This window comes from Epinephelus lanceolatus, chromosome 10 (genome assembly GCF_041903045.1).
Source record: "Epinephelus lanceolatus isolate andai-2023 chromosome 10, ASM4190304v1, whole genome shotgun sequence".
Lineage (NCBI taxonomy): Eukaryota > Metazoa > Chordata > Actinopteri > Perciformes > Serranidae > Epinephelus > Epinephelus lanceolatus.
In genome coordinates this window covers 42,952,204-42,976,474 of record NC_135743.1, presented here as the reverse complement: position 1 = coordinate 42,976,474, position 24,271 = coordinate 42,952,204, and the positions used below count along the sequence as shown (strand labels likewise).

At 40.6% G+C, this 24,271-nt stretch overlaps 1 protein-coding gene across 2 annotated transcripts in view; it reads right to left on the bottom strand.

The window, feature by feature from the left end:
• The window catches only part of LOC117266445 (TGF-beta receptor type-2-like), a 63,646-nt gene that overhangs the window by 28,111 nt on the left and 11,264 nt on the right, over nt 1-24,271 (bottom strand). Inside the window, exons 2-3 of one of the 2 annotated variants that reach the window (XM_033641657.2) lie at nt 8,748-8,892; nt 8,412-8,605 (exon numbers count right to left, since the gene is read on the bottom strand). In XM_033641657.2, the coding sequence (XP_033497548.1) occupies nt 8,412-8,605; nt 8,748-8,892 (339 nt within the window). Of the gene's footprint in view, nt 1-8,411; nt 8,606-8,747; nt 8,899-24,271 lie in introns of those variants that run through there. The other variant, XM_078172015.1, reaches the window with a different exon arrangement.

The window sequence follows — 24,271 nt, the reverse complement described above, 5'->3', positions numbered from 1 at the left end:
AACAAGCTCCTGCAAATGTTTCCCAAGTCTTTTTAGAAAATGAAGGGTTTCTCTCAACCCAAATTATAAGGGGCTTTTAATTTTAAATGGATGCAGGAACTATTGAGTGTGAAATGACGGCGCCATACATTAACTTTTTTCAAGGCAATTGGAAGCGGATTAAAAGGAAAAATAGTAGAACACAGAAGGAATAATGAATAATGGCATGTTTCTAATGTGGTCTGTTTCAATTAAAGCTAGTTCTCTCTGCAGTTGTGGTATTCACTATTTGTGAATTTTATTCCTTTATATCTTTCTCCATTATGAAGAATTAATATTCTTTGCTAGCTTGATGCTAATGGCAGTACTCACCAGGCTACTAAAGCCTGTTTCATGCCAGCTTTTTTCCCTTTTTTTCTCTGTGTGGTAACATCCCTAAAAGGAAATATCAAATAGTTGTCCATGGCAGTAGATTGCTCTGTGTTTCTATGGGTCACAGTGAAGGCTATGACGAGAGAAGTCGAGAATGACAAAAAGAAAAAAAAACATGCTAGACTTTCTGTTGGGATGTCGTGAGGCGTCCCCAAAAATCAACGGATTATCGTGAATGACACTCCTTGTAGTTCATGATCCGAGCTGACACCATATGTGGCCGTGTCAGGCTATCGGGCTATCGGGCTAATATTGTGTACTCTGAACCTGGCAGTAAAGCCTGAAATATCAGAAAAAGAGTTTTATCTTGGGCTGAGGGGGAAAATTCTGTGTATCAGTGTAAAGTGCAATGGAAACAGACTTAGTAAATAAATAATGACATGCATGCCCCTATTGGCTGATAGGGGCTGTGGATGGCTGAAAAGGTCACTTACACAAACAAAGCTGCATTAATTGTATTTTTGGCAACTTGGGGGCAGTGCAACAAGCTGTCAACACTTCATTGTCATGTAGCAAACAGTTTCCTATTAACCACTGAGAGCATAAACAGACCAACATTCATTTGGAGTTGTTGTTGAAATATCAGTCTCTTTAGCAGCTAAATGCTCCACTCTGTTCACCAGTTTATAGCTACCTGTGTCTCTCTGCTGTTTGGTGCTGGGCAGGTAGTGTACAGTGGGTTTTTGACAGTTTTTTTTTACTGACAGCTGTGTAAGAGTGATGAGGCACAACTGGTTATCCCACTTTCAGCAGCTTTCATAAAGAGCTGCCATTTTATCACCTCACCAGTGACAACATAGTACACAATCACATGTGATGAACCTCTGACAGGCTTCCACTGAGGTGTCTATCAAAACCAGCAAGCCCTGTTAGTGTTTGCAGCTGCTGGATCACAATATTCACTCCCTAATGATGAAATTTGTAGCACATGAGAATCCATAAGTGTGACTCTCAAGCAAAAAAATACATACACAAACACTATTACAGGCACGTCATAAGAATGTAATGCTGGGGGAGAACAATGTGAGGCATTTGTAGAGGAATAAGCCATGGCAGTGGTCCAATAAACAAACAAGGACTTCCTGCTGCATGTGTCCTCAATGGGAGGAAGGAACCACAACCCTTACCCTAGGGCTCTCTCTCTCTCTCTCTCACTCTCTCTCTGTCTATGTGTGTGTGTGTGTGTTTCAGTGAGAGATGCAGATTGACAAACACAAAGATAGATCATGATTTACACAAATTACTCTACACATCCCAGATAGAGATACTGAACTCGCCAAATTGAGCATGGTGGGTTCAGGTCTTTAGTTCCCATGGCTTCCCTGTTACAGTACATCTTTGTACTGTTATTGTGCAGAGTAGTGTTTTCTCAGTCTTACTGATCACTGTAGGGATCAATAACAGGAAGATCAGAGTGCAGCATCAGCTACAGAGCAGCCGTCAGCTGGAATACAGTTTCATTAAAGGTTTTAACAGAAGACTGCCTTCTTATTTACTGTGCAAATCAAAGTCATATAACAGTTAATTTACTGTCCACGTGATCACTGCATGTAAGTGAAACCATGCTAGTAATTTGTGCTCAATTTGCAGCACAAACCTACCAAATAATTGTAACACACACATTCTTTTAATGTTATGAAAAGAAGAAAATTTGATGGCTGCATTTGTGAGACTCAGACCTAAAGCAAGTTGGGCAAGAGAGGGAGGATCTCAAATAAAAAAAAATGCCAATTATGAAGGCGTGGTTTAGGAAGGGTGCCCCTTTTGATGCATTAGTGTTATAGCTTATGTGTGCAGTTTCCTCTTTAAGTTAATAATGAAAAGCTGTTTGCATGTAAATTTATTGTATTTGTAATTTCCATCCATCTATCCATTTTCATCCCCTGGTTGCGGGGACAGCAGGTGGAGCGAAATACCCCAGACCTCCCTCTTCCCAGCGACGCTTTCCAGCTCCTCCTGGGGGACCCTGAGGCGTTCCCAGGCCAGATGAGATATATAATCCCTCCAGCATGTTCTGGATCTGCCCCGGGTCCTCCTAACAGTGGGACGTGCCCGGAACACCTCTAATGGGACACGCCCAGGGGGCATCCAAATCAGATGCCCAGACCACCTCAACTAACTCCTTTCGTTGCAAAGGAGCAGCAGCTCTACTCCAAGCTCCCTCCATATGTCTGAGCTCCTTACCATATGTCTAAGGCTGATCCAAGCCATCATTTGGCTAATAACACCAAAACTGTTTTCATGGCTAAATACATGTACACTGAAGTGAGATTTTTTTTTGAGAGAACAGAGCATTTTAAGTCTGTGTTCTGAAACCCCAGGGTCTTGCCAAGGGTGGATGTTTTCCAATCTAAGGCTTGAAAACAGCTTGTTCAGTTGAAAAATAGTCTGTCTCAACAACTGACCACCCTCCAGCCTTTGTGGGAAGCTTATATGTACAGCAAAAAAGTTAGAGTTTAATCAGGGCATGATGAAGAGGGTTTTAATCTGCTTCAGTGATTCTGTAACATAGGAGGAGATTAAATTTGCTGCCCCACAGCAGCAGACTCAGTCTACCTTGCTGTCATTCACTACAGATGTGCTCTGTGTCTATGAGGCCTGTTCACCATGTGCTGGAGATGTTTCTGATTGGAGTTAAACACAGACAGGAAACCATATGTCTGAGCTCTCAAGCAGGGCTGGTCTACACACACACACACACACACACACACACACACACACACACACACACACACACAGGCTCACACTGACACCCAGTTTTTCTTCTCAGCAGTGTGAGAGGCAGCAGCCAAACACACAGCGCAGTACACACTCAGCTGCAATTCTGTGACCACACTGAGGATTCCCCGACCATTCTTTACGTGTGATGCAAACACCACATTTCCACTTCCTGTTTGTGATGACGGTGCACTATGCAGTCATTTCACGACACAGTAGCTGTCACAGTGAGACATAAACAACCAACAACAACTTCTGAAACACATGTGAACAACTTTATATACCAATGGTTGGAGAGAAAACGTAGAGAAGGAGGAAGGGGAAGGAGTAAGAAGAGGACAGCAGATGGAGGAGTAATGGTTTACTGATAAATAGAAGAATACAGCAGCACTAGAAGACTGGTTAAAAAAGAGGAAATGTAAAGTCAGGAACACTAAATGCAAGCACTTAGTTACTTACTTAGTTTAGTTGAAGTATGAGGAAGGGGTGGAGATTTGTTGCTCTGCTAAGCAAAATGTGAGACTTGGCTGCCCCCAAACTGTGCAGCTGTCTGAACAGATAACCTGCTGATTAGTTAGTCAACCACACACAGTATGCTAAATCAGATGTGTAACAATGTCAAAATGATGTGCTCTTCTTTTGCCAAGCTTTAATGTAATTTATTAGTTGGAAGTGGGTGCAGTTAGTACCAATTGTCTGTTTCTTCTTGTGCATGCAGTGACATCAAATACAGTCAGAGCAGCTGTAAACAAACAAAGCAAACAAGGCAAAAACCACCAGTAAATGTATCCATAACCAGTAGTACTGTGCTTATCAGAGCCTGATTTGCCCTCTTCTTCTGTACCATCAAACTCTATTGTTGTTAACACACACACACACACATCAGTGAACCACACTGTTGCACTGGGTGACATGTTCCATCATTACATCAGCACAAACACTGCAGTTTATTAGTGACCAGGCAGCCCCACTTAAGAGCTTTTTTAATGACAAAATTCTAACTATTAGAGGCAAAGTTCATGACCTCCTGTCCTCAGATAGTACCTATCTAACCTCAAACACAACTGTAAAACCTAATATACATTTAGATTGCTTCTCCCCAATTTCTCTTCAAGAATTGACAGCAGTGATTTCTTCATCTAAATCATCAACGTGTCTCTTAGACCCCATCCCAACTAGGCTACTTAAGGAGGTCTTTCCTTTAGTTAACACTCATATATTAGATATGATCAATATATCCTTATTAACAGGCTATGTACCACAGTCTTTTAAGGTAGCTGTAATTAAACCTCTACTAAAAAAGCCCACCCTGGATCCAGAGGTGTTAGCCAACTATAGACCAATATCTAATCTTCCCTTTATGTCAAAGATCCTTGAGAAAGTAGTTGCAGACCAGCTGTGTGATTTTCTCCATGATAATAATTTATTTGAGGAATTTCAGTCAGGATTTAGAGTGCATCATAGCACTGAGACAGCACTAGTTAAAATTACAAATGACCTTCTGATTGCTTCAAACAAAGGACTTGTCTCTGTACTTGTTTTATTAGATCTTAGTGCGGCGTTTGACACAATTGACCATCAAATTCTACTGCAGAGACTGGATCACTTAATTGGCCTAAAAGGTTCTGCACTAAGCTGGTTTAAATCTTATTTATCTGATTGTTTTCAGTTTGTTGATGTTCATAATGAATCATCTCTACGCACCAAAGTTTGTTTTGGAGTTCCGCAAGGTTCTGTGCTCGGACCAATCCTGTTTACTCTATATATGCTTCCTTTAGGTAACATCATTAGAAATCACTCTATAAATTTCCATTGTTATGTGGATGATACTCAGTTGTATTTATCGACGAAGCCAGAAGAAAGTAATCAATTAACTAAACTCCATAACTGCCTTAAAGACATAAAAACTTGGATGAGCACCAATTTCCTGGTGATAAATTCAGACAAAAAAGTTATTGTTCTTGGCCCCAAACAACTCAGAGACTCTTTATCTGATGACATAGTTTCTCTAGATGGCATTGCTCTGGCCTCTACCACTACCGTAAGAAACCTCGAAGTAATATTTGATCAAGATTTGTCTTTTAATTCTCATTTAAAACAAACCTCACAGACTGCATTTTTTCATCTGCATAATATTGCGAAAATTAGGCCTATACTGACCCAAAAAGATGCAGAAAAATTGGTTCACGCTTTTGTTACCTCTAGGCCGGATTACTGTAACTCTCTATTATCAGGTAGCTCTAGTAAGTCCTTAAAAACTCTCCAGCTAATTCAGAATGCAGCAGCACGTGTACTAACAGGAACTAAGAAACAAGATCATATTTCTCCTGTTTTAGCTTCTCTGCACTGGCTCCCTGTAAAATCCAGAATTGAATTTAAAATCCTACTGTTAACTTATAAAGCTCTAAATGGTCAGGCTCTGTCATATCTTAGAGAGCTCATAGTGCCATATTATCCCATCAGAACACTGCGCTCTGAGAACGCAGGGTTACTTGTGGTCCTTAAAGTCTCCAAAAGTAGATCAGCATCCAGAGCCTTCAGCTATCAGGCTCCTTTCCTGTGGAATCATCTTCCTGTTACAGTCCGGGAGGCAGACACCGTCTCCACATTTAAGACTAGACTTAAGACTTTCCTCTTTGATAAAGCTTATAGTTAGAGCTGGCTCAGGCTTGCCTTGTACCAGCCCCTAGTTAGGCTGACTTAGGCCTAGTCTGCTGGAGGACCCCCCTATAATACACCGGGCACCTTCTCTCCTTCTCTCTCTCTCTCTCTCTCTCTCTCTCTCTCTCTCTCTCTCGTATACTATTACTGCATCTTGCTAACTCGGCTATTCTGGATGTCACTAACTCGGCTTCTTCTCCGGAGCCTTTGTGCTCCACTGTCTCTCAGGTTAACTCATACCGCAGCGGTGCCTGGACAGCGTGACGTGTGTGGTTGTGCTGCTGCCGTGGTCCTGCCAGATGCCTCCTGCTGCTGCTGCCATCATTAGTCATTAGTCATACTTCTACTGTTATTATACACATATGACTATTGTCACACATGTATGCTGCCAGATATTAATACATACTTTCAACATATTGTACCACAGTAGCCAGAACTATAACTATAATATTATTACTTTCAATAATGTTGTTGTAAGCTACTGTCATTACCTGCATCTCTCTCTCTGTCTCTCTCTCTCTCTCTCTCTCTCTCTCTCTGTCTCATTGTGTCATGCGGATTACTGTTAATTTATTATGCTGATCTGTCCTGTACGACATCTATTGCACGTCTGTCCGTCCTGGAAGAGGGATCCCTCCTCAGTTGCTCTTCCTGAGGTTTCTACCGTTTTTTTTCCCCGTTAAAGGGTTTTTTTTGGGGAATTTTTCCTGATCAGCTGTGAGGGTCATAAGGACAGAGGGATGTCGTATGCTATAAAGCCCTGTGAGGCAAATTGTGATTTGTGATATTGGGCTTTATAAATAAAATTGAATTGAAATTGAAGAGGAAATTTAACTTCTCATGCACGAAAATAAAACAAACTTGGCACATAGGTCCAGTCCCATGATGAAACTCCTCAACGGGACTCTTGGCCCCCAATGGGAATTGGGGGCCAATAGTCCTGATGGTGACAGCAGCTGTTTAAAGTTCAGAACTTTGAAAATTCATATCAAAACACCTGTATGGCCTATGGCTTTGCAGCTTTCACCAAACTGTAGGCCCAACTGTGAAGACACTTTTGTTAACTCAAACCTAGTGCACATTATGAAGCCCATCACTCCGTTTTATCAAAAACTGTAAAACTAATTAAAGCTTCTCAACCATTTTTTGCTCAATTCACACCAAACTTGCTCCCTCTGCATCTTCAGACTGTCTTACACAAACGCATGGGACACATTGATTGAAAACTGAGCCCACAGTGCATCAAAATGTGTCACTGTAAACAGCACTTTAAACAGCTGCTGCAAATTCTCACTCAATAAAGGTCCAATTTTCATGAAAAAAAGTTGTTAATATTTTGCTGTCGGGGTAGATAAAGTGCGTTAGATTTCAAAACTGTATATGAAAAACTGAATTTTGTAAGCATTTTAAATTCTGCCATCATGTAGCCTGTAGCACTCAATGGAAAAAGAGCATCTTTAAGCATCATTTTTTCACTTACGAATCAATCTTTGTAAAAAATATATTCCACATGTTTTCTATGTTGTCCAGATGAAGTATGCAAATTCTCATAATTTTGTCTTGATAGCTACATTTTTGACACTAGTTTGAAATCTGCCTGTAAATACATGTACAGCTGTTATGCTGTACCCTGGTGGTTGGCTGTATCATAGTGTGAAGTCACCTCTAAATTCTATGCCTGTGAGGTATCTTAACTTGATAACAACTTGCCATTGGTGCTGTGAGGCTGTGAGTCCAAGTCCCGGATGGAACAGATTAAACATGCTTTTGCCTCCTCAGACCTGCTGTGTGGGGTAGAAACACATGATTTTTGGCCCACAAAGTTCTACTGATGGATGCTCATTGATTTGTTATTTGTCTTCCTTCTCTTCTTTCTTTTCCTCTTCCTTATCCTCCCCTTCTTCTTCTTTTCTTATTATTCTTCTTCCTCCACTTCTCCATAGGTACGTTTAGCTTAGCTATTAGGCTTTACAGTTTGTTTATCCATAGGGGTTTCCCAGCACAGATAGCTCAACTGGATCACAATTAGTCATGGGAGTGAGGGGGTTGTCAGTTGAAGTCCTGAATGACACTAATGTCATATAGTTTTGGCATAAACCATGTAAGTCTTTACATGCAGTACACATGTGTTATTCTCACCTATGTGTATTTGACTATTTCTGCATACTGGGGTCTCCAATTTATGTAATCTTCGGATTACATAAATTGGACATTACAAGCTCTGTTTTTGGTCTCCACCAACTCCTGATGGAAATATTTGGCTATTTAGCTGCTAAATGCTGCATGTTCACCAGACAGTTGCTAACTTTTTTATGTGCTGTTTAATGCTGGACAGGTAGTGTACAGTGAATATATCAAATAAAGTTCATAATTGAAAAGAGCTCCCTGTTGTTGCTGGAACTGATGAGAGCAGTGAGACTTAACCCACAATGGAACCAAAACAATGAGCTGGGAGATGCTAAATGCTCAGTAGAGCTGATGGCAACTGCAGAAATAATTTTCTGAGTTCATCAGTAAAAGTGATCTCTTTCACATTAAACATAGGCCTTTAATCTATGGAAGAAATAAATATACTGATAAGTGCAGCTTTGACCTAGGGGGTGTTAGTTTCATGTACTCACTGGGGGAGAAAAACAGTTTGTCGTTACACTCCTCTTCATCAGTACAGGAGCAGAAGTGAGCCATCCCACTTGTTGTGTTCTTCTCCTTCATCACACAGGTGGAGCTGTTGTAGTCATCCAGCATAACACCATAGAGCAGCTTGGATGGGTCATGACACAGAGTTTCAATGGAGAAGCCTGTCTCATTCTTCCTCCTACAGACAGACAGACAGACAGTCAGACAGACAGACAGAACCGAGATGCAGTTATTAAAACTGTATACATTAACATCCATTTAGTTATCTTGTTAAATCCAATCTAAAAGATGAAGGCATTGTTCCGCTGTCTAATACCTACCAGATAGAGACACAGACCTCGTTGCTGTCCATACAGATGGAGGTGATGGAGCAGTTGGACATGCAGGTCCCTGTACCACTACAGGAGGAAAGCTCCAGATCACAGAACTTACAAAGTTGACTCATTGGGTAAAAAGGCGGCATACCTGCAGAGGACCACAAAAGTATCCATTAGGTTGGCTTAATGTTTCAGACAAGTTCTGTCATAGTGAAAATACAGCAATTCTTAATGCCAATTCTCTGACAGTGCAAAACTCTTGCTCTGTTTGAAGCAGAAAAATGTTGATTGGTTGATGAATAAATTATGCAACAAATGGTGAGAGAAATATATTTAACTTTATTTTGATTTGATTTCGCTTTATTATCAGAAATATGTTTTCCAAAATTTGTTTTGTATTCAAAACATACACAGTTTCACATCGATACAAAAGTACAAAACACAACACTTAACCAAACAAACAAAACATACTACAAACATGTATCACAGCAGACATTATCAAAAAGAACTTCATTTAAAAGCCTAGTCCCAATTAGTCCCTTTTACTAGCCCGGTGTGGCTACACATTTTGCAGTTCAGCGGTTCGGCTATAAAGTCTACAACTACTTTGAGCAAGTGAGGATCAAGCATGTCAGGACCTGCAGATTTGTTTGGATCTAGTTGCTTTGATACTATAAACCCCCAATTACATTTCCAAATTAAGTTTTTATTGTTTACCAAAACTTCTTATGCTAATTTGAGTTCGTGGTAATTTCTGAAAGATAGATCTCAGATTTTGCCTTTTTGAGGAGAAGGATAAAAAGATTTGGAACTGTCTAAAGATCAGCTAATCAGCCTGAGATCTAGATTGCCTGGGTTAAGGCCACCCTTTCTTTTAGTAAAAAGTGTGAAAATGGTCAAATGCCCTGATGAAGGCCTGTATGGCTGAAATGCGTAGGCGTTTCTAAATGACTTTGTAAGCCCATTTAATAAAGGCTTTTTATAAATGTCCCTCTGAGTGCCTCAGATTCTTCCTTTTGAAAATCCCTTCCTTTTAGCAGTCTGGACAGCTGTGGGGAAAATCAAGGATTGTTACGGCCTTTCACTCTAAATTTGCAGCATTGAGCATTTTTATTCATAATTTTAGTGAAAGCATCATGAAAGCTATGGAAGCAAATCGTGACTAATATTTAAATTAAAATGTATTTGCAGAAATGCTTTTTCATTTTAAGAATGTGGCTGCATTATTTGATTCATAAATAAAATAAATCATCAATCATCCTATTTGCATTTTAATTTTCTTCAAGACTGCTCATTCTTTTACTTAATTAAAATGAAAAAGAAAAAGTCATTTGAGATTTAATTTTCCAAATATGCCCCAGCAAATAGATACCAAAATTCAATTTGAAATGTAAAATTTGAAAATTAAAATGCATTTGCAGAAATACTTTTTTTAAAGAATGTGGCTGCATTATTTGACTCATAAATAAAATGAATAATCAGTCAACCTATTTGCATTTGCATTTTCTTCTTCAAGACTGCACATTTTATGCCATAATCAAAAAGAAAACAAAGAGGACATTGCTATTTCATTTTCGTGGTCTACCCTGCAAAACAGTGCCCATAATTCGTAATAATCATAATTGCTGACCGTGCTACCCATCTAATACGGTAGGTGGCGGTGTGCACATTTGATATATGGATGCATCACAGATCATGGCGCTCCCTGAGATTGTGCTTTCTAAACATTGTAATTTCCCAAAACTGAATAAATACCACACATAGCAACACAAAACTGCTTTGCTAGCTCAATCATGTTGTAACTAAGATATCTGCTGGAAAAAAATATTTTTTCATGGACTGTTCATTGAGGTACGGAGTTAATACATCTGCTGACTTGACAGTCATTTAAGCTAGTAGCAGCTTATACTTGTACTAATAGCTTATACTTTGTAGACATCATGATTTCCCAAAACTGAATAAATACCACACAGTCCAGCAACTTTTCCAGGGGAAAACCCTGTGACATTGACACGTTAAATAATTTTCATACATACAAAGCTGCCTAATATAATTTAGATCTGCCCTGTAAAAGTGTGTGTTTAGTGCACTGAATGAGTGTTTGGTGCGAAGAGGACCTTACAAGTGAGCGCATTGTGTTTTCTTATGACAAGCAGTTTTTGTGCATACGCATGGGTCAGAGCTTCTGTGGAAGATTGCACATTTTGGGCTCTAGTTTCGCAGACTGGGCGAGGCAGGGGCGCAGCGCACCTGTGCTTCGCCAACTGGGTGTGGCCAGGCAGATTTTGCAAGTTTGGCACACCGTGCGCGCTGGCGCAGCTACTCGTCTGTCCCACCTCCGTCCCTCCTACCTGCACAAGTCGGAAAGACGGAGGAGAGAAGGCGTGGAGTGGGTTTTACACACATCACACCAATCAAATGAGCCCCTCTCCTCGCCCTTAAATGCGCCACGCGAAGGCATAATGAGAGTTTACTCAATTCGCCATGACAGAAGAGAGCAGCAGTGTCAGACAGCCAAACTTCTCCCAGGAGGAAACTGATGTTTTGGTCCGGGAGGTCCAAGCTCGCAGTGTCCGAATATACGGAACTGCGAGCAGACCTCCACGGGCTGATGATGCAAAGGTAGTCTGGGAGGAGGTCACCACAATTGTAAATCAATGTTGCGTTTCTCTTGTGCGTGCATGCACTTTCTCTTTCTCTCTCGCAGTCTCACTCTGTTTCTTTTCTTTTGACTTTTCTAAGATGACAGATGCTGAATATATACTCCCTATCTGATGCTGTGGCTGTTTGTGGTTGGCTGAGAGGGATGTGAACTCATTAGTTTGCAGCTGTGTTAATTAAATCAGGTTGGGTTTCCATTACGCGTGCCAAACGTGCCAAACGGTGCCAATCCCCTTTGATCTGACATCAGATGTGACGGGACAGTCGATATAGAGATACATTTATGTGCTGATTGCAGATAGTTGCATTGAATAGTGTTTTTTTGGGTATTTATTGCATCGTTAATGTGCCTGATATTCTGGAAACCTGCCTGTGAGGTTTTGGTGACGTGTGTGCACTGTCCGCTGGTCAGCCAAACTTCGGCTTACACCGGCTGCGCTCCGCCTGCGCTGACAGTAGACGTGGTTTCAGCTGGCGAGCTTTTAGCGCACCTTTGGCGAAGCCTTTTGGCACAAAACTGTCACTGCGCCAAGCTGGATCTGTCGACACCTCCCCCTGCTGCGCCGCCACACCCATCTCAGCGCACCTCAGTCTGCCAAACTACCAAACTGAGCGCGCCTCGGGTTGCGCTGCTCGAAACTAGCTCTGCGCGGGGTTCGCCACCCTGTGCCACCCTGTGCTGCGCTGGGAAATTAGAGCCCTTTCTCTTTAAGTTTGTGTTTTATAAATCCCAAAATTTGCATAGAAAGTGGTGTATGCCGCCTTCTGTGCGTACACCACATTTATAAATGAGGCCCTTCAGACTTGAATCAGTCTGTCTTGTCTGGTATCCAAGTTATACTCAATGATATTCATTGTTTTGAAGTTTTGTGCAATTTGTTCAACAAGTCATTGAAAATTCCTGCTGCAAATACCTAAAGAGACAGATTTACTTTGGTTCAGATCATACTGTAACTAACGTACTGTACATCACACAGTAGGTTGGAACCACAGGAAAACATCAGCTGCCTGATTGTAATCAGGTCAGCACTATAAAAAACTCTCAACACAGACAGCCACAACCAGGGAAACACCTCCACTAGGCTGCACTGTGGGTGACTATATCAATCAACTACTTCAAATGTGCTGGATGGGGCCTAAGGAAACCATTGAGCTATACAAAAATAGGCCACAACCACACTCAACCACTAACACAGACAACCACAGCTGAATCAATAGGCAGCCTGTGCCAAGCTACAGCAATTTCTCACATCAACCACTTTAGATACATAACCCAAAAACCCCACGGAATCTTTTAATGTGCCTCCAAAAAGACCTTGCAAAAGGATTTCCTAAAAGAAGCAATACATTAGGTTCCATCTTTTTAAAAGTCATTCATGCATTAGAAACAGGTTGTTTTTATGTTTTCTGATCAGTTGTCAGTGCTCTAGATTGTCTGGACTTAACAAATCTGTCACCTGGGAAGTCAAACCCATCTGACAAATAATTCACAAGGTCTGCTAAAGCATATCTAACATGGCTTGTAAACATAAGCACAGACTTAAAAGTGGTAATGACCTTGTTTCTCATTTACTGGATGTTCTTTTTATGTTTAACAGATTAAAGCTAATGTCATCATTCCATTCCTCAGACTCATATTAGAGGAATAATTAGCCCTGAGGTACAGTTAGATTGTATATCATTACCCCGGCTGGTTGGAAGGTGTTGTATGTGGTGCAGTATGTTGCCTGGGCTGGTAGTGTAATCAGTATAATCTTATCTCTGTCATTCTCCTCAGCATGACTTCAGCTGCATATGCCTCTGTGATCTCCCTCTGCTCTGTGACCTGTTCAGACCTGCCTCTCTGACTCCGAACCCCCCTGACTGATTGCCAAGGCTATGTAAGAAACCCGAGTAAGCCATGTTAGCCTGTGTTAGGCTGAATGTCTCACAGCTTTCATATGCCTTTTTATGCATTTTGGAGTCTAGAAAGGAAGGTTTCTCTTTGTGGACTTTAAGTTCAAATTAGGCGGACCTACAGAGTGGGATAGAAGCTCTGTATAGTATACAGGGGTTGTGGTGCAGAAAGGTGGTATTAGAGTTGAGGTGGGAGATCTGAGTTTAAGCCTCTGTGTCACCTAGTGTCTGCCCTGGTGCAGCTTCACTGAACAGTACACTGAATTCCTTTCTGCTCTGTGCCATGTTTATCAGCTTTTCCTGTGCTTTTGGTTGAAATGAACAGCAGTGACTGGTTCTGGTTCAAGTCCTGTTGATGCCCAGGCCTGCAGCTGTTGCACAAGCTCCTTTAGCTTGATGCAATGATTCAATGAGAGTTTAATTCTGAAAATTGAACTAGTTGCAACAATTTGAACCCTTTGTGATTTGACCTCCTGGGTGAAAGTCAGTGGTTGTTGGACCCAGCCACCACCCCCCTGCCCGCCCTACTCAGACTTCCATTTCCTTAACTTCCATTGTTGTCCCACTGCATTTCCCCTTGATGCTGTAGGGTGCCACAAAACAACGGCGATCAGCCTTGTACCAAGGATGCCTTTTTTTGTAGTGTCTCACGCGGGAAGTCACTGACCAAGCGCCAGATTTCGGTCACTTTGGAGTGACACCAAGTTGAAATGTGTCAGACTCTGCACAGACAAAATGCTGCACAGTGACGAGCAAACATCTGAGTGAAGGAACAAGAAGAAAAGCACATTTATGAGAGTAGGGAGTCTTAAGATAAATATTTCAGTAATAGAAGCCTTCCTGTATTGGAGGATTAGTAATTGATGAATTTATACCAGCATTAACAGCACTGTGATCGATCAAATAGACTAATACATTATCAACATCAACTTGATACATACATCAATATCAAATCCTAGTTATTTAGGTGGCTTATAGGACATGTAGCCACTTTACCATGATAAAGGGGCCCCTTTCTTGCAAACAACAACAACAACATCCCTTACACATCTGAAATCCAAGACCTAGACAAAATAACTGCAGATAGCAGTCTGTGCTATCACTAAATCACTTGACATGGCAGCGTGTCTGCAGAGCCAAGCTGTGAAACCCGACCAGAGGAGGTTTGACTTGGATGAATTCTTATTTCCCTCCCTTGTGTTGTCAAACCCTACACAATCCCTTTAAGACTACACTGCTACAGTCTATGTTTATATGGGTTGATGTGTGTGTTTGCGTGCATTAAGCACAGTTAATATACTTTCAAGACGCATTCCATCACAAAGTCTAGTTTGGGGCAGGACAGAGAATGAAAAGCAGAGCATGAACACCCACACACAACCTCATAGAAAAATAAAAGCTGCTGATTTAGTGCTGCAAAGTGCCGCAGAGACTGAATGAATGTGAATGAGTAACAGGGGTAGAGTTACACCGTGCAGCCAGTGAGCTCAGTCTTTATTGTACTGTTGTGCAATACTGATTACACATTAAGAGCCCATTAACTGTCTGATGTTAATAAAGCTTGGTTTTCACTCTTTACCGCTATTTATTTACAGGCTTTTGGCACACTTGTTTTTTAAAGGAATAGTTCAACATATTTAGGCGCTAAACTTTTTTTTCACTTTCAAGAATAAGATAAAATGAGAAATAGAAATCTATTCTCTCCAACACCTTTAAAGTTCATGAACTTTAGAGTGATCAACAGCCAGGCACAGGGACTGTCCAATGTCTCAAATAATTAAAAAAAAAAAAAGTTTGTTTTTTCCACCTGTGCGTCTACGGGTTTTCAACGCACCACAGATATTTGTATATGAATAGGTAGAGGACAGTGTGTTCAGGGATATATACATGGCTCCCAGGTTGCCATATGCTGACGCTTTGTCCTCCTTAACTTGTGATATTGATCCCAAAGACACCCTTCAGTGTCTCGATGAGATGCACCAGGCTTTCAGCTAACTCAAGTATGAACCCATCCACAGCAATAATGGACACTAAGAGCAACTGACGTACTATAAAGAGCGAGATGGTCCATGTGGAGTGGGAAGGTGAATGGGTCAAACAAACACAGATTTTAGGTAAGTCCTGTGGTGACATTTGTTCCATGACAAAAATGAGACAATGACAAGCTAAATATACTGTAGAACTCGATAATAAAACCGACAATGAAATCTATGTAGATTTTTACTGACGAGACGAGACGTGTCGAAAATGTCAGTGGTGGACTGTCGAACACTGCAAGCCGGGAATGGCCGTGCTTGTAATTATTTTCAAATGCCACGAGTGACATTGGCAAATTCCAGTAAATAGTCTGTGCCAGGATGTGTTGCTAACCAGCAAAAACACTCACACCAGAGCAGCATCAGCTGTTGGTGTGAGTTGTGATCTCTAATTTAGCAGACCATAAATAGAGAGATGTTGAGCTTTTCAAATGATGATCAGTAAGTGTGTGCTCATAAATCACCCCTTAAACCTGTCAAAAACTGATGAATTTACCTAACTGGATTAGTTTAAAGATAAAAAAAAGAAACCTATACTAAAACAAGACTAAAATTATGAAGGATAAAAAGGAATCTAAATAAAACTAATAAGCACCAAAACTAAGACTAAATCTAAATCTAAAATAGCTGTCAAAATTAACACTGACTCACATAATGTAATTATTTAATGTTAGGGACTTATTTAAAACCATAAAAGTACACATTCTAAGAATTATAATGAGGTGCTCATCACTGACAGTAGACTTGATTGTGGAAAAGAAGTGTCACACACTCTGGCTCCTACGCAATTATTTAAATAAAAGATATTCATATGGAGCCATATGGAGTGTACAACACTTGTTTTCTACAATTACAGACTTATTTTCACCCAAAACATGCCTAACCCTAACCAAGTGTTTGTATTGCCTGAACCTAACCACTACTGTTTGAAAACAATAGCCATGTGTTACAATTTGTTTCACCCAGAAGACAGCTGTTGTCACATACAGATGCTAAAGGATGCCTTGTGTGTCGGTATGAAAAGCTGAGGGGGTGTGACAAAGCATCGGTATTTGATGACTTGGGAATGAGAAAAGATTGGCTTTTTTATATAATTAACTACTATCATTCAAAAAAAAAAAAATTAGCAGATTCAAGTGAAGGTACATTTTGATTTGACCGAGTTATGAATTAGAGAAGGAGGGACATGAATTTGCATCAAATGGTTCAAAGGGTAAATGAAGACAAAAGGAAAACACCACTCAGTAAATAGGGATTTACTTACCTTTCTGGACTTTTGATAAAATAACAGTGCTGTTGAACTTATACAGTTAAAAGGTGCAGCTTTATGCCCTTTACTTTGAAGTTCCAGCAGATTGTGCTGGTGCAGAGAGTTAAAGGGCAGCTCTGCATGAAGGTCTGTAGTTGTATATGAGTCACTGTTCCAGCTGTTAAAGCACTCTAACTTTCTTTTTTATTAGAGCTGCACTTTTTCCTGCTGCTAGTCCATGTGTGGGAGTTATAGTATGAAAACACAAGTGACCTCAGTGTGTCACAGGAAAGTGGAGAGGGAGTGTGTGGACTATCATTAACCATGCTCTTGATGGCTCCTGAAGGGGCTGTAATTGAAATGAGAGATTTAATTGTGTTCCTGTAACTTCAGGATGGAAATCGTGCTACTGTGGCTGGCTTCAGTCTGCCTGTCAAACCAATAAATATTCTTGATAAATACCTATGTTTCACTTGAAAGCAGAGGAGAAAATTAAAAGAAATGTCTACATACAGATCAATACAACATAAAGCTTTCTTGAAATGACAAAGAAAATTCTGCATGTGACTAAAACTTGTGAGGTACATATTTTGTAGCTATTGTTCCTAGAGCAATATGATTAAGAATATTCAAGAGTGATATAAATGATGTAGCATTCACAATATTCATTTCTATGTACCGTTGAACAAATGTTTTTTTTTTAAAAAGCACTTAAAATCACGGATGCTCTTTGACCACATTCCTGTTTACTCTCACTGTGGAACCTGGATCAGACAAAATACTTAAAAATACCAGTAAACCAATAACCATGTATAACTGTAGACATCACATATCACTTTTTGTGAATTATACTGTTATGTTATGCTTCAATAACTCACACACAAGGCATTATTTGATGAATCCTATCACATGACAATATGGAAAATTAATCCATGCATATTGTCATCACTCTCATGTCTGTAACATACATGTGAGTGGTGTCAATCTTCTAATAGGTGACAGCAGAAAAATGAATATGCATATTTTCCAAAATGTCAAACTGTTCCTATTTAGATGTATCTTAGCTTGAAATATTTGCGTATTGACATTTTCTACTCCTTAACTGTAACAACCCATTAAAATTATCAACATTATCATCCTGTCACTTTCAACAAAAAATCTATTACCCTACATTGTTTAGTGTATTTTTGTAGATATTCAGTTATTCAACTAACTATGAGCTATTCATGAATTAGCAGTTAGTTTCTAATTTGTGTCATATGCACTCCAAAGTAACCACACAGAAAAGTGTGCACCTTTTTAAAAAGTGTTACCCCTTGTAGGTTTGGCATTTTGGTTTTTCTATCATAACCCCCACATCCCTTCCTCTCCTCACATCCTCAGTGGTTTGGAAATCCACTGAGGATGTGAGCTCACAGTGGATGGGAGGAAGCTTGACTGCACTTTATCACCGTTACACAGAAAAGACTGCTCCTAACTGCTCAAATGTGACTGGAACAAGTGACAGTGTTTTCTCAGTCTGCCTCTTATTATGAGCAACGGGGTCTTACATAAGCACAAACGTTTCTATTAGAACAGTTTGGGATTATTTCACTGTATATGTGCTTTGTGTTTGTGCTCTTCTCAGTACCTGGGATAAGGTGATGTTAAACGGGCTTAAGCAATTTGAATACAATACAGTTATGGGGTTATGGGGTTGTTTTTGCAAAAGAAGAGGTGGTCCCTAATTAACACCTAACATTTACCTACAGAGTAAAACTGATTTTCATGTTTAAATAATAAAAGGTGTGGAGCAACACAGAAAATGCAACTGACAACTGTTGTAGCCTACTGCTGCTGCAGCTGCTGACCTGGATAACAGCACCAATTGTAGTTCAGCAAACTAAGGAAGGTGCTTTGAGTGGTAGCTAAGACTAGAGAAGTGCTAGCCTATATAAATGCAGTCCATGTACCATCTGAGAAATAGTCAGGTTCACTATGTCCTGATTACACCCTTCGTTCAAAATCTTTGGGGAGTTTCTAAAATATACATTTTTGGAAAGTTTATTCTGACAAACCCCAAAACCAATGTTGTCATTTTTTTTTCCCATCTTGGACTTTCAAAATGGCGACCACCCATATTACACAATTTAATGCCAAAGAAACAAATGGGACCATTTCCAATACATTAAGAATTGAATCTGATGCTGCATCTGCCTACAATGTGTGTTGTATTAGGCAAATAACTGCTGTATCTCTTGTTATTGTACCTCTTATTACTACACTTGGCAACTAGCTAGGTAGCGTTAGCAGCTGGCAATGGCGGATTGGCCATCGGGACATTCGGGACGAATCCCTATGGGCTGGTCACCAAGTGGGCCGGTGTGGGCCTGTGGGGCTGGTGGGGCCGGCCCAGTGGTCAAAGAAAGAGAAAAAAAAAAAGACTAGTGAATGTCAAGCTAGTTGCTAGCTGTCAGTACTGCAATGTGCGTCTCTCCCATGTTGTTTGTTTGCTGTGAGATGTTCAGAGGGAACATAGGTGTCAATCTTATGTTTTGATGCTTGAAGGAGGAGATAAGAGCGGCCTCCTCCAATACATAAGAGGCCCTCATTTTTCTTGAAATCTGATTGGCTCAGCCACAGTCATCAGTCATTACTCATGACAGACCAGTCTAGTTTGACCATTAGACAGAACACATGGATAAAGCCGGTAAAAAAAAAAAAAAAAAAAAAGAAAGAGTGGCGCCAAAAAAACTCGAATAAGGCTGAGGCTGCTGGTGTTGCTAACGATGGAGATGAAGCTGGAGCCAACAGTGCCATTATAGCAGGTGCATTAACGTTAGCTAACATTCGTGAGTGTGTAATGAGCAAGGTTGGCTTTGGCAAATTGCATATTTCTTCTAGGTGTCCATTTCAAGAGGCCAACTAGCCTACTAGGTATTGTAAGTCATTATAATTTAAACCTGCACTAAAAGAAAATATGTGCTTGCTTTTTTCCTGTGGATGCATGCAATTAACGTTAGGTGGTGCCAATATGGATGTGAGGTGCTGTCCTGTTCCTGCTTGCCCTGCGCCACAAGGAGAATAAACACCCTGTATCATTGCCATACGCCATTCAGTGGTGGTTACAGAGCAGCGCTCCCTGTGCACAGGAGGAGCGAACATGTGGCTGTCTTGTTGAGGCTGAGATATGTAAACATACTTCAACGCATCCCCCAGTGACATGAGAAATGGAGCCAATCAGAGGATAGAGCACGTTCCCAGACACCTCCATTAGTGTCATCAATTAATTCACAGAGTCTGTGGTGAATTTCATTTGTAAAACAACAGAACTGCATCCAAAACTACAGTTGAATCATTCCACAACCAGAGACCATGGATTAACAGAACCATCCAGGATGCCATAAACACACACACACTGCAGCCAGTCTGTAAACGTGGACGATTATAAAACAGCATCCTACGATGAAAGAAGAAATTACTAACTTCCAATGCATATGCTAACGGAGCTGATGGGATCATACCTTGTACCGTTTCATATGATAAATAAATGGTTGATTTATGTTAACTCTTTAGCTAAATTAACACTTAAATACGGCGACATTTCCCCTAAATTGGTCACATCACCTTAACATGTGGTCGCACAAAGAGCAACAAAGATGTTGGAAGCTTCAGCAAAAAACAACGATGAGAAAGTTGACACCATAATGATCTGCTCTGCTGTATCAACAGCAAAACAAAAATCTGCAGATATTCAACTTACTTTCTTCTGACACAGATGTCCTGCTTTTGGCAATGGCCAACTACGACTTGTTGGCAAAGAACACTGCAATCTTGATGGTATTAGGTGCTCTGCAGATCCAACCTCTCTGGGATATTGTAGGTCCAGAAAAGGCAAATGCATTATCTGCACTGAGTGCATTCTCTGTTGCTGTAGGATTTGCAAGAGTTGGTTTAACCTCAGTTCACACTACACGACTTCCAAAGTACTTTTCACACTACACAACTTGTCTTGTAATTGGGAATCTTGAAGTCACTGTGGTTTTACACTACATGACTGACCAGCAACAAAGGGGTCACACACGATAAGATCCTTCACCAGGAGGAATCTCCGATGAATAGGCTCATGACTTGTGATGCGCGTGTCAACTCATGGTGTTTACAAATATCATAGGTAATTAATAACTTACTCTTTCCAAAGATATTCTATCACAAAATAATTGGTATCAACCAGGCCTGGAATTTCGTCATTTTAGGGGCAAGGCCACTTGGCCTTTCGTGTTGTCAATTTTTTGAGGGCACAAAGGCCAAAAGCCAGGGCAGCAAAGCCATACAATAAAACAATGATTTTAAGTCCACGTCCATAATGAATTTAATTTAAGGACTAAGGATGTATAACTACCTGTGAAATGAATAAATAAAATGAGCTCAAGTAATGAGTATAATAAGTAATAATGTAATTTATTTAATAGTACTAATAAACCCAATGTGTTTTAAATATAGAACAACCAGGTTCATGTATTTATAAGCAAACAATCTTAAATATTAGGCCTAAATATTTTTTGAGTGTACATGATAAACTGATTCACTGAACACGACTGGCTTACAATTATTTTTGATGTGTTGTTAGATAGCTTACAAACAAACTACAGCAGGGCTATTCAATTACTATTTCAACTGGGCCGCATTTCAAAACCAGATCATGTCGATGGGCTACATTTTTAGCAGCGAGCAACGGATCCACTTTTTTTTTTTGCATACATATATTTATACATATAGGCTACAGGCATGGCCCTCCTCAACATGATGCAGAAACAGACTAAAAGAGAGCTGTCAATGCACAGAAGCATAATAAGTGACATTAACAGTATCTAACAACACACACACTATCTCTCTACCAGCATCTCCCTCTCCCCTCTCCTCCACACACACACATGCACACACCTCACCTCCTGGCGTTTTCCTTATAGGCCAGTTACACAGGATATAGTTTTATACAGTCCATGGCAGCAACAGTCATGTTTACAACAACAAAGTCACTATTTAAAACCCAGTAACATCTCACTGGAATATAAATATTCCTCCTGACATCACAATACTGAGTGAAGAAAGTCACGTTATCTCAGCATGAAGACAAACATCAGTATCAGTCGTTCATCCTGCTCTCTGTCCCTCCTCTACTGAGGACACTCACTGTCTGCAGGTCGGCTGCCTCAGGTACATGTTCAGATAAAGTGTTAGCCTACATACAGACAGCTTTCATTTTAGTTTGTCTTTAACACTTTGCTGTTAGCCTCGCGAGCGCGATGTGCTTGTGTCGACCGCGATCATAAATCATAATAGCGGTGAATGAGAGACTGCGGACAGAGCGGATTGAAATATGGCTTTCTACATGCTGATCACATGTACTGATAAAGTACTGGCTTGGCTGGCAGAGGTTTTATTGCACTTACTCACAGTAACAAGCGTAGTTGTCGTCAACTAGAGTCATCTTGGAGTTATATTCACTTCATCTGCACCGCGGCCTCTCTGCTGTTGAGTTTGTGTGTCTGTGTGTGTGCGCGCACGGTGAGGGGTGACATGCAGATAGCAGGAGAGAGGCTGCAAAATGATGATGAAACCGAAACTTTAAAAAGTAACGCCGATAATAGCAGAGCTTACTGTTATTACGGTGTTGATTAAACTTGCCTTGGGGTGTTTAATACCGGGTCTCGGTACTGATCCCTGCCCGGGTGTTTGATGAAGTCTCCTGGTTGGCCCGGTGATAGATGTCAAACTGTCATTAATGCCCGTCCGAGCGGTTCATGCCAGGCTCGAATCAAACCCACCACTGGTGATGTACGCATCGTCTCATTTGATGTTGCCCAATAAGAATCCAGACTGTCATTGCATTATTTTTTTCTCAATAGAGGCAGGTGTCAAAGCCGTGTTGACAGGAAAGAGGCAGAGGAGAAAACCGCAAAATCACCTGGGGCAGTGCGGGCGGAGCATCAAGGCCACTGTGGCCTTAGGGCAGATATTTTTTTCAAGGGCACAGGGCCAAATTGGGAATGAACAACGTGAAATTCCTGCCCTGGTATCAACCCAGTAAGATATCACGTCAGTTGTTGCCAGATCTTGACAGAGTGTGTTGCTAAAGGAGAGACTTGTCTCGATCAAAGGACATTTTCTCCTGATATGTCAGTCTGAAAAATGCCATTTTAGTGTCAGTATGCTTAGAATGGGCGGTGCTTGTGAAAAATGGGTCCAGTACTTACTTTAGTGACTATGAGGTGAAATAATTGCGCATAATCTGTCCTCATGTTCACTTTTCCCACTGGAGTGAATTTAGTTTAGTTTAGTTTATTAAATGTATTTGTAACAGGGACAGTGCACATTAATCTCACGAGGAAAAAAGATGTTTTGTACCAGATTTAGCTTCTAGCTACTTTCCATCTGTAGCCCCTGGGCAGGTGAACAAAGACAATAAAACACAGGACAAAATCCATCATCATCTCCACAAACAACCCATCGAATACCCACACTGGCAGGACCAACACACACACATGCGCGCGTGCACACACACACACACACACACACACACACACACACACACACACTCAGTCACAATAGCAGGCTAAGTAAAGACAAGACAGTATACAAATATTAAAACATGGAGCACACGTGTCCAAAGTAGCAAAAACAGTCAAAAATGTAAAATTAATGCTGACAAGACTGATTACTTAAAATCCATTTTTTAGCTTCATGAGAGAAAACACGGACGTCTGTGCAGGTTTTAAGATTGACAGGGAGCTTATTCCATTCTTTAATGGCTTTAGAAGGAAAAGCAGATTGTGCAAAGGAGGAGCGTCGTTTAGGAACGCTGCAATCTCCCCCTGAAGCAGACCTGGAGGTTCTGCTAGTTTGCTCAGAGCGGAGCTGAACAAAGCTCTTCAGTGGTGGAGGAGCAGCATTATAGATTATTTTATGCACTAAACGAACATCTCAGTACCAAATCAAATTATCAAAACTTAACATTTTATATTTAACAAGAATTTCACAATGGTGATACGGTCTTGATTTCCTATCCAGGACTTTCAAGGCTCCCGATATATGTCTAAAGTTAGCTATGTTATATTTCAATACATGGCACAAATCTTTAATATGCCTTCTGAATGTAAGAGTGGGATCTAAAGTGACACCCAGGTATTTAAACTCATCAACATTTTTAATCATTTGTCCATTTACACAAATATTTGGAAAAGCCCTTTGTCTTTGTTTATTCCTAAAATATATGGTCACAGTCTTCTTAGTATTCAAAGTGAGACATGAGTAACTGAGCCACTTCACAACTCTCTCCATAGTTAATGATAATTTGTTAGCTACCTCATCAGGGTCTTTCCCATGTACATATAAGACTGTGTCATCTGCATACAACAGGATCTCCACACCATCACACACAGTTGGGAGGTCACCGATGAATGCACTGAACAACAACAGTCCTAAGATGGAACCTTGTGGCACTCCTGTAACACAGGTTTTTAGAGAGGATGTTTTATCCTTTATCCTGACACACTGAGAGCGATCAAGTAAGTAAGACTGAATCCAATTCAGTACGTTGACAAAGAGTTTGAATTTAGACAATTTAGAGAGTAGTACTGTATCAAAAGTCTTACGCAGGTCAAGAAATACAGCACCCACCACCCCTCCTTTGTCGAGGTTAGCCT